We start from the raw sequence: 12,055 nt of genomic DNA, 5'->3' as shown, positions 1-12,055 counted from the left end.
ACCGAAGCGAAGCTAAAACAAAATTAAGTCGAAGCCCAAAATGATGAGGCAGTTGGTTTGTCTGTATAAATTGAAAAAATGAATAACCCGAACCGAAGTTCAAAATAGATCAATTCGTTTTTCAAAATAGTATGGCACCCGAAACCTCAAAATCCTAAATCCGCCTTAGATACCTTATATTCTGTTTGACTGACATAGTATAAATCTTCTCCTGATGAACTAATAGCATTCACTTGAAAGAGTCATCTAAAAATCTTTTTACACGAATGACCTGAGCATAAAGCCCAAACCTGAAAAACATCTATGTAATATTGCATATATTCACTCTCGTTTTTACCAAAATAACTTGTACATTAATAATTACACAATTCCACTCGTCTATGAAGGTATTACTCACTAAAAAATATACATGAATCAACACTGATAACTTATGTCGCTAAACAATAAAAATCCATTGTTATTTCTATTTAACGATGAGTTAGCAACGAATTATCAAAAAATCTTATTAACTACATGCCATTTAGCGATAGACTAGCAACCAATTTTATAGATAATTCCTTCTCTTTTTTTTGGGGGGGGGAGTGGGGGGGGGGGGGGGAGGGGGGTAGTGACTCCTATATATCACTTGGAAACATCACACCACAAGAATTCCATTGCCATACCTCAGAGTAGGTATAATAATTCCCATTCAAGTTACTATTTTCCGATGAAAAACACTGATATCTTCCGGCATCCCTCAATTCTGGCAGCTCAATTTCCTCCCAAAAATCATCGTTACCAAAATCTTCATGATTCTTTTTCTTCACAATTTCCGCATTTGCTGCCATTGCTGCTGCTGCCTGAATATCTCTGGCTGCGGAAGTAATCGGTCGCGGTAATTGCTCTATTTCATCAGGAAAATTAAGCTGTGCGTTACATCCCTTGAGGCAATAAGCCGCCACATCATAAGCTCTAGCTGCCATTTCAGGAGAAGAAAAAGAACCTAGCCAAATGCGTGATTTTTTTCTTGGTTCTCGAATTTCCGACACCCATTTTCCCCATCGTCGTCTCCGGACGCCGCGATAAACCGGTTTCCTCGTACCCCCATTTGTTGCCGGCGATGTGGTTGTGTCATTGTCATTGCATGGTAGTGATTTTGTTTGCTCCATTGCAAATGTAACAAGTGATATGTCTTAGGAAGTGGCCTTAAATAAGAGTATTTACGTCTGCATGGGACCTGACAAAAAATTTGTTTAGGTTTTTACGAAATTAACCCTTCCAACAGTGTGTTGTCGATCGTATATGGCATAGTATGGAAATGTCGAGCACCACTCGCAGAATGGGATACCTGAAGCTACGTACCCAACCTACTCCAAGTGTCTCCAACTATGTGATCGAACAGAGGTCGTTGGCAAGAGTTTTTCCATATTTTCGTTCAAATTTTATTTTTCGTATTAAAAAGTAGTTAAGTTTTGAAATGATAATTAATTATTACTATTCTCATCCCAATCCCAATTTATGTGGCTCCTTTTGGATTTTGAAAGTCAATCAAAATTTTCTTTGACCAAAATATTTTTATATGCCTTTTAAATATTTTAAGTTGATAATTATTGTGATTTATAGTATTTTTTACGTGAGTTTCTAAAAATATAAATTTTATTTCAAAAAACTTAAAGTTTCTATGTCCAAATTCATGGTCAACTATGCCACATAAATTGAGACATAGGGAGTACTAATTAACAGTCTATTATAAAGTGATTACTATTTGCCAAATTTTTCCAATTATTTGGCTCCTTGACCTTTGCACCGAGAACCTGTGTTTGAGGATGTAGAGCATGCGCCAATGCCAGGATCAGGCGGAGCTAACTTATAAGTTCATATATGTGTGTGTTTTAAATTTAGTTGTTGTTTGTACATTAACTTAAAATCATCGTAAAAATTCATAAATTTTAAATTCTTAATCCACCTTTGTTGATAATTAACACCTTTACCGGGTCTTTTTTGTATGGCCAGCGCGTAAGGAAGTGAGAAAAACAAGGAGAGAGTGTGGAGGAAGGAGATTTGGAGGATCATTTTGTGGGGGTAAACATTACAATAACACACATCCTTTTTCTTGGACAGACTCGTAATCTTTTCATTGGTTCCCTTAAAACGCAATAGAGGTTTAATTTTATCAGGTCCCATACACACAATAGACCTGTAGTCTTTTCATTGGTGTTAGCTAGGGGTAGGTTCACATGTGGGTGTCAACATGAGATGTTAGTGACCCTCCTTTGTTGTTTTATGGCTTTTTAGTTAGCATTTTTCACAACAAATGGTTCAAATCATCAAATGCCCTGATAAATAGCATTACAATTCACAAATACAATACGAAATCCATCTAGAACACTTTAATAGCTACTAGTTGGCTCCAGCTAGCCATATGCTAGATCTTGAGATGCTTGTAACAGAGGACTCTTTCAATTTTGCTTGCACCGAAGTTACAAAATGGATCTTGGGCCTGATTCAAATTTGAAAAGTAGTTAACTTATGAGATGAAAATTATCCAAGATCATATACAAAAATAAGGACTCATTCTTTCAACGATAGTGAGACACTTTAGTTCAAGATCTTTTAAATATGAAAAGTCTACTCACAAAGGTGAATTGTAAGATATTTAACCTGCCGTGGTCTTCGCGGTACATGCAATTCACTTGTTTCAAATGACCTGACAAGTAGCACGGGGTATCTTTTTTTCTTGAAGTAGCAAAGAGTAGATATTGCACGTCTTTAAGCTAGAAATACGTACAATGAAAAGAGAATCCCAAAAGCAAAAGGAGTTGAAATTAAGAAGATAAGCTAAACCAGCTAGGTATATATAATAGATACTAAATTCTTTTACCAATATAAATGTTAATAGAGACAAGAAGAAGAGAACAATAACTCTGGTAGCTGAAGGCCTATAGCTCCTTAGTACCAGCAAAAGTACAAGCATTACATCGTCATAGAAAACTTCGTAACGTTTCTTTTTTCTAGTTATAGAAAGATGAGTGCAAATCCGAATTATGCTGTCAACTTACTAGAAGAGGACCACTTTGCTAGTGGTTGGGAAAAGGCACCCTCGTGGGTAGGGGTGGGCGTTCGGGCCGTCGGATTGGATATGAAAAGTTCGGTTTGAATTTTCACGTTTTTGGATTGAAGAAATTCCAATCCAAATAAGCTCGGACCGGATTGGATTTTTTAAGTTCGGTTTCGGATTAATTGGGTTGGATATTTCGAATTTTCGGTTTCGACTTTTCAGTCTTTAAAGTAGGCTTATTAAGAACAAAATTCATGTACCCTAGTAACAAAGGTACAACTCTTCACATAATGTGAAACCGAATATATGAATTTAGCAACGAATTGGTACCACTACACCAAAATTAAGGTATCAAGTCACATAATTCAATTCTACATTATTTCCTCTGTTTCATTGGAATCTGCCTTATTCTAAAAGTAATGAAGTAAACTCCAACTCTGCAAGCAATATTATATTTAATTTAGTAGAAAATTTCATGTTGATCTTAACTAAATACTATAATGGGTATGGCCATAGGTTACTAATCTATTAAACCTTTGACTAATTAGTAATGGGCGTATATAATATGGATAGGGCTAAATATAAGGTATAAAAACTTCGGATTTTCGGATGTCCAAAAATTCGAAGGACTAAATCCAAAATCCAATCCGAAATCCAAATTTTTTAAAAATAAACTCTGAAATCCAAAAATCCAAACCAAATATCCAAAACATTCAAATTTCGGTTTGAATTTCGAGTTGGCCCAAACTATGCCAACCCTGCTTGTAAGGTTGTTCTCAACCAATTTTGTGGAATTTCTTGCTAGCCTTTTATTTAGTTTAATATTTGTTTTGTACCTATTAGTTTTCGAAAGCATAATCATGTCCTTTTTGAGTAATATTGAAGCATATTAATAACAAGCTAGATAAGACATTTGGTCAATAATCCTCTTATAGGAGAAGTTAATACTATTTAATTGGAGACTAAAATCAGTATTTCATTTCTATATACTTTTTCCTGCTCATGAATAGGCTAGGAGAAAAAAAGAATTCCTTTTCAATGAATAGAGACATATATAGAACTTACTCTTTTGATGTTCTCCGAGAACTATAGAATAAGTGAGGATTGTTCCTCTTTCTCTATTTTTGAAAGCTTACATAGAAATCCTACTTACTCTAAAATGGGGGCTGTCCCATTACAAGTAGGTGCAGGAAGGCAGTCCTTCACTGACCTGTATATATATATATATACACACTTATACTTTATCCTGCAATTTCTTCGAGGGTAATTTAGAATTATTAGCCGTGAAAGTCTTTTTCCAATCAACTTTAAGCACCGGCCTCAATATTAAGGACAAAAAAACTAGGTTGTTTCTTGTTTGTGCAGTGAGCCTACATTAATTATTTGGGAGGATCACATCGACAGTACAAGAAAAATTATATTTGGCAACAATTTTTTTTTTATTGACATAGATGAATTATTGTTGCAAAAAGTACTTTTGGCAACAAAAAAAATATTTTGTTGCATGAACTTTTCTCAACGGCTGTTATTGCAACAACGTGCAACAACTTTTTTTTTTGTTGCCAAAAGTACTTTTTGCAACAATAATCAATACTATGACAACAAAATTAAATTCTTTGACAACAAAAAAATTATTTGCCAACAATAAAACTAAATTATTGCCAAATATAAAAAAATTTATTGCGATTTCTATACTTTCTTGTAGTGCATTATCTGATTTATCCTTTCCATGTTTGCAGCACCAAAATAGGAGAGAATCTTGGTAAATAAAACAAGCAACCAAAAATTTGCTGGGAAATCTTCTTGTTGAAAAAAAATATTCGCATGCACCTTGCAATTGACTTATTACTTTTATTTAACTGTTTCATTTCTTCCTAAACAAGATGTACTAGTAAAAAAAACAAACATGGAACTTTTTCTGCAAGAAGAATTAGAGACGTAGCACTTAGCTATTGACTTATTTCTTTTCATGCGCACACACACATAATACATACGTATTGCATATATATATATATATATATATATATATATATATATATATATATATATATATATATATAGGTTATTCTTTTGTTTTTTATTTGAAATTTAGTTTGAGGGATTAAAGACCAATCTCTATGTAAAGAGTTACTAAAAGTATGAAAATCATACATGAAAAACTCAGGCTCTAAAATCATGAAAATGAGTTTAATCTTTGTTTTTCGATAGGAGCAGTTGGAGATTGCAAATAAAATCTGATAGGAGGAGTAAGATTTTCTCCCATTTTGATGTTGCAAACATGGAAATGATAAATCATAGTAGTAAGTAGGGGGTTTAACCATGGTTTGAGGGGTTGCTTTAGTTAAATAAATGATGGCCATTAGATCTAGAAATGGACAGTTGTCACAATTCTAAATATACACTGTACCAACCGGAGGAAATTGCTACTGGAGGGGAGCCTCCAGGTTATTGATTCAAAAAATCAATAACCTGTTACAAGTTCTTTTAGCGGTGTGACTTTTTAATTGGAGATTCGTAAAAATTATGTAATGCAAATCAATAAAATAACAACATAAAGGATCTTCGCAGGGTAAATATTTTAATTAGTTCTATTCAAATAGTATAGAAGTTCATTTTCTCTTTTTTTTTTTTTTTACACACCATTTTGTCTGCTTACCACCCCCCCCCCCCCCCCCCAAAAAAAAGATTTACCTTTCATATATTATTCCCTCTTTGCCAAAATGCTTATCACACATTTCGCTTCTCCAGAATTTAATTGGCTAATTTTCAGAGCTAAACTAGATTAGATTAATTAAATATTCTAAAGTTAAAGTTTAGATATTCAAGAACTATACAAAAATATAAGTTGCAAATCATCTCTTATTAATATGGTGAAAAAATACTTATTAAAATATTGGTCAAAGATCATGTAGTTTGATTCTCAAAAAGCGCAACAGAACAAGTATTTTGGACGAAAGAAATAATTACAATGTAAAAATTGTTTACATAATTAAGTCGTCTAAAACTAATTGCATGTAAGTTACAAGTGGAAAATAACGGGAGAAATGTTTTTTAAACGTTTACAAACTTTTTTTTAGTTTGATCACCCTTTTATATGAGATCTTAATTTTTTACACATAAAAGATCTGAAAATAACACATAAGATATCTGAAAAAGTCATTTTCTTATATTCAAATTGTAAGAAGGCAAGAGATCTCATTGCCTCGAAAGTAACTTGGAAGGTTGTGACAATATATGATAATTAATTGAATTTCATATTGAGGAGTTTCACTTAGGAGATAAAGTGAACCCAAACAAAGGTAATTTTATTTTTAGGGCTCGAATTTAAAACCCCTACTTAAAAATAAAAATATATTTACTATCCCACCACAGTTTTCAGTAATAGGTGAGTTATAAGAAGCTTTGATTACTTTTCTTACTGTGGACTGAGGTCTTTATGGAAGGTAGTACAACAATAATAACAGTATAATTTCATAAGTGGAGTTGGAGAGGTACACAGCCCTTACCCCTATCTATGTTGGATAGAGAGTTTGTTCCCGATAGACCCTCGGCTCAAAAGAAGTGAAATCAAAGAAGGATAGAAAGGAAAATAACGACAGCAAAACAACAAGATAAACAAAGCACTCAAAGTAACATGCATGTAGTGAAAATTGCGGAATAAGATACTATATATAGGCGAATACTAGGCAAGACAACTAAATAAGGAGAAGATGAGAAGAGGGGACTAGCTCTTACCTCCCCCTCAAAAAAGTACTTCAATACACTGCTACCTATTATCCTTCTATCCTAATCCTCGACATAGAAACCTTCCTATCTAGGGTCATGTCGTAAGTTGGAGATGTGTCATGTCCTATCAGATCACCTCCCCCCCCCCCCCAAATTCTTCTTTGACCTACCCCTACCTCTCCTAAAACCTGCAATCGCCAAACTCTACCTCTTTATAGGTGTCTTCGTGCATGTCCTCTTCACGTACCCAAACCTTCTCATCCTCGCTTCCCTCATCTTGTCTGCCACGGAGGTCACTCCCACTTTGTCCTGTATAACTTCATTTTTAATCATGTCTTTCCTTGTATGCCCATGCCCACACATCTATCTGAGCATCCTCATCTCCGCTGGATTCATCTTTTGAACACGTGTGTTTTTTACAGTTCGGCACTCTGCCCCATACAACAGTGTAGGTCTAATCACCACTTTGTGGAACTTTCTTTAAGCTAAGCCTTGGTGATACATTCTTATCATACAGTACCTTCGACGCGAACCTCCATTTCACCCACACTGCTCTAATACGATCAACGACATCTTCGTCATTCTCCCCATTTTCTTGGATTATAGGCCGAAAATACTTGAAACTTTCTCTCTTAAGTATGACTTGTGTATCGATCTTCACTTCCAGCTCAGTTTCATGCGTTATGTCACTGAACTTGCACTTCATGTACTCCGTTTTAGTCCGATTTAATTTGAAACCTTTAAATTCTAGGAGGCAGGTAATACAACAGCTTACACCACCATAAAAAACGGTTATCTTCGCATATTCTTAACTAGAATTATTAAAGCAAAATTTGAAATAGTTAAATAGAAACTAAAGTAGTAAAGTTAAATTAATTCCGAGTGCACACACTTTCGTTGTGTGTCTTTAAGGAATTTAATCCTCTCACGGTTGCCCAAGATTTCAAATTAATTATATTCCTCTTAGGATAGAATGAAATAAACTGTTTGATAATAGCGGCACTTCAAATACCAGTGGTCAACTAACTCAACAATAGGCAAATCACACTTCACACTGACTTTTATCTTCGTAAACAAAGCAAAAGAAGAATTTGAATTTCATTGTCAAAATTTGAAGGAAAAAAAAAAAGGAGTTTAGTGTCAAAATTTGTGGCAAGGCCTATGTATTTATAGCCAACGAATAGGTGAACCTGGTGTGTTTTTCGGAAAAATGATGGTGCCTTCAGAGGCGGAGCCAGAATTTGAAGCTTGTGGGTTCGGAATTCTAATTCGTTTAAGTTACGACGTTTCTAAAGTAACAATGTATACATATTAAATGAATTTTTCAAGACAAATATAGGGTTTGAAACAAAATTAATGGGTTCGACCGAACCCGAGAAGGGTATGTTGGCTCCGCCCCTGGGTGCCTTTACGAAAAAAGGCACGTGCCTTTATGGAAAAGCCTGAAACTTTTATGAAAAAAAAAAGACGCAAAAAATAAAACCTTTATTTTCCATTCACACCAAAAATAAAAACCCAACAAAACTTCCTAACAATGATATTTTCCAGTTTTGGATAAAGATGAGTTAGCCAAATGAGTGCTAAGTCCGCAATACTGTTTGAAACTATGCTGCCATCTTTTACTATAATCAGTTAATCAATCAGTAGTATGAGTTTTCGTTCTCTTCTGTTTCTTTGGTCCTTTAGACGGGTCTTTTAAGGTTATTTTGAATAGGGTACATATTTCCTCGAGTCCGAAATCTAAATGACCCAAAAAAAAAAAAAAAATCAACCAAAATATCCAAAAAAAAAAAAAAGGTGATACCAAATTTCCCTTAACGCAACAATATATCCGACCCATCTCTCTTCTTCCTCACTGGTCCCCATTTGAATACTTTATTGAAAACGCCATTGAAGCGAAAAGTGTCACGCCCCAAACTCGATCCTGGATGTAACAGGCATCCGATGCGATGAACAACACCGGAAGCACCTTATTTAATTAGTGAATTTTTAATGAATTTTTATTTGTAATCCATCTTACTAAACAAACTATCTTAATAAATGTAAAATGGGTCATTTATAATTGAAAGAAAGCATAATCATACTTAGAGATAATTCGGTGGAAGTCTAATCAAAATACTTAGTTGTAAAACGTGTCAAAATGCCTCAACGAGTCATACGAGACTCCAACACACTACCCACAATCTGACAACTATCTATGGAGCTTCTAAGGTAATAAGTAAATGTCTAACTCATCGGGACGCAACCGAGAAAACTGAAATAAATAAGTAATGATAGAATGGTGCCCCACGAACAATCAGGTGGACTTGTAACACCTCGTAGCTTCGGGCGAAGGTTTGACTCATAAGATGATAATATAATGGAACCAATATGAGGGTTATAGGAAGTGTTTTGAAAACTAATCAAGTCATAAGGAATATCTTTGGGCAAAGCAAAGTTGGAAGCCACTCCACGGGCCATGTTTGCAAGTCAGTTTGTAGAAGGTCTTACTTCCAACGACCATAACCCCTTTATTAGTTAGGAATTTGGGAAAACTTCCTAAATGAAAGTTGTAGACCTTTGAAATACCTTTCCAACGGTATATTATGGGAGTCAAGGTGACATATGTACAAAAAGTTATGGCCATTTTACTGAAGGATTACAGCGCAGTCCGTTCACTGATCATGTTATGCGAACTTGTTATACGGCCCATATAATTTTATACGGACCGTATAACTCGTCCGTACTTCATGAAGCTTCAAATCTACGTTCTGTTTTCAGCCATGATAAAATATGGTCATATTATACGGACCGTATAATATGTCTATATAACTTCCGCCTCACTTTTGTATAAATTCAAGCCTTCAGTTCTTTTATTTCATTATTCACAATTCCAAGCCCTAGAAACAATCCAAAACGTCAAGGTAAGTCAATCCAAACCCTTCCAACTCAATTCTAACATATACTGTAATAATCTAAGCAAGAAATCATTATTCCTAAACTAGGGTTTTCAAGGAAACCCATCTCAAGGTTCAAGAATTCAAGATTTTAGAAATCTTCTTCAAAGTTAAAATCTTTAATTCAAGTTTGGAGCATTACCAGGTATGTAGAGTTACTATCTACGTGTGGGAACATCATTGTTCTTCCCCATGCCTCATAATCAATAAATTATGATTCTCTACTAAAACTAGGGTTTCTACACCATGTTCATGACAACCCTAGGTCCATGTCCATGAATAGATTATGTATGAATTGCTATTATTCTATCATTGTGTTCTTAATAACTCCATATGATTATTGAGAATCAGTCTGTAATCCATGAAAACCCATATCTTGTATTCCATGGGTTCTTGCATGCATGTTTTTAACTAAGAATGATTATTTCATGAATATCCTACATGTCTATAAGTTTTCATGCAACTATATTATATAATTACTTTCATGCCATGATACAAGATACATACATGCTAAATACAAGCTATTTCACAAAACCATGTTTACAAGTTATTTCGTGAAATCATGATTACAAGTCAAGTACAAGTTAATTCATGAAAATCATGGGTTTCTTAGCCAATAATATCATGTTCATGTTTTTAGGAGTTGCACAAATTACCGAGAAGGCTCAGATAGCCTGAAACTACATAGCCACCGTAGGACAAGGATCGCTCCGCCCAGTTAGGACGATTCCTTAATTTTACACTGAATGGATCCATCAGGCACGTTACCACCTTATACCCTGGCAAGGTATGGGGGCTCTGCTGGTCCGGCGAGGTACCAGACTCCACGTATCCACGTGGTGATATCATGTTGTCGGTTTATGAAATGCTCTCCCTACTTATCATGTTTTACTTATGTTATATATATATATATATATATATATATATATATATATATATATATATATATATATATATGTGTGTGTGTGTGTGTGTGTGTGTGTGTGTGTGTGTGTACCCATGCTCATGCTCATGTTCATGTCCAGGTTTTCAGTTCAGTTCTTATCATGTTATTCCATGTCCCATGTTATTTCTTTCAGTTGCTTTACATACCAGTACATTCAATGTGCTGACGTCCCCTTTTATTGCCCGGGGGCCTGCATTTCACGATGCAGGCACAGATTTACAGGATGATGCCTCTGCTCATTAGGATCTGCACGTACCAGCTTATTGGTGAGCCTCATCTCATTCGGGGTCTAGGCATTGTCTTTCTTTATTTAGTTTTGCATCTAAAGGTATGCTGGGGGACTTGTCCCAGCAAGTACGCTACGTGTTTCAGACTCATGTTAGAGGATTCATAGACAAGATAAGTTTCATGTTAGACTTCCAAAGTTGGTTAGCCGGTTTGGCTCATTTATGATATTGTCCGCATTCATGACTTAATCAAGTACTTATGTTTAATAATATGACATACTATGTTTTATAAAAGCTCATCATGCACTTCAAGTTATATTTCCGCTCATGTATGTCTCATGATGATTCAGCAAGCCATGTGGTTCGCTCGATCACATGCAGTCAAGCACCGAGTGTCATGTTATGCCCAGGCCATGGTTCGGGGCGTGACATCAACCATAAAGACCACTTACCAAAAATCAATATTCCCCAAAACACAAAAGACCAAAATACCTTGGAATGTGAATCAATCAAGAGTTGAAATAAAATATATGAATCTATGTGTTATAAACTGCAAACAACATGATATCCTATGTTTCGTGCTTAAACCTAACGCTAACTTGGGAGCTTTGAGTTATTTTCTCTTATAGACAGGGGTCGATTCGCTAGCACCGGTTACCCGATCAAAAGCTGCCGCAGCGTCCTTAAACCCTCAAGAAGAAAACATGCCTGAAACTTCGCCACCAAACAGAACTGCTTTAGTCGAGGGTACCCCGACAGCTGACATAGCTGGAATGCCTTTGGAAGAGGCTGTTAGCCTGCTGATGAGGCAATTCGCTGAAGCTAGAGAAGAAGCAGCCCGCCTGAGGGCCGAAAAGGAAAATGCTACTAATGCTGAGGCTAGAAGACCTTTACCCATTTTTCCAAATATGGACCTACCAATTCCTGACCATTTCCCGCAAACTCAGATTATGGCTACTTTTCAAACTCCGTTGCGTCGAAATACCACCCATGTGGGGAATTTCTCCCACCAAACCCTAGCTTTTCAAACACCTGCTCACGCTACAAACACAAATGCTTATCAAGCCTCTCGGGCAACAAGAGCTTCTGCCATCCATCCCATACAACCAAATGTCACTTTTTAAGACCATGTCACCCATATTAACTCTTCGCTAGAACTGGAGAACATGGAAATGTTCTTTGA

The 12,055-nt window shown here is 35.5% G+C and overlaps 1 protein-coding gene across 1 annotated transcript; it reads right to left on the bottom strand.

The window, feature by feature from the left end:
• Positions 1-215: 215 nt before the first annotated feature.
• On the bottom strand, positions 216-1,110 carry LOC132642374 (ethylene-responsive transcription factor ERF023-like). Its single transcript, XM_060359603.1, has one exon. The coding sequence runs from the start codon at positions 960-962 to the stop codon at positions 615-617; it is 348 nt and encodes a 115-aa protein (XP_060215586.1). The 5' UTR covers positions 963-1,110; the 3' UTR covers positions 216-614.
• Between the last annotated feature and the right edge of the window lie 10,945 nt (positions 1,111-12,055).

This window comes from Lycium barbarum, chromosome 5 (genome assembly GCF_019175385.1).
Source record: "Lycium barbarum isolate Lr01 chromosome 5, ASM1917538v2, whole genome shotgun sequence".
Taxonomy (NCBI): domain Eukaryota; kingdom Viridiplantae; phylum Streptophyta; class Magnoliopsida; order Solanales; family Solanaceae; genus Lycium; species Lycium barbarum.
This window is presented reverse-complemented; position numbering and strand designations above follow the sequence as displayed.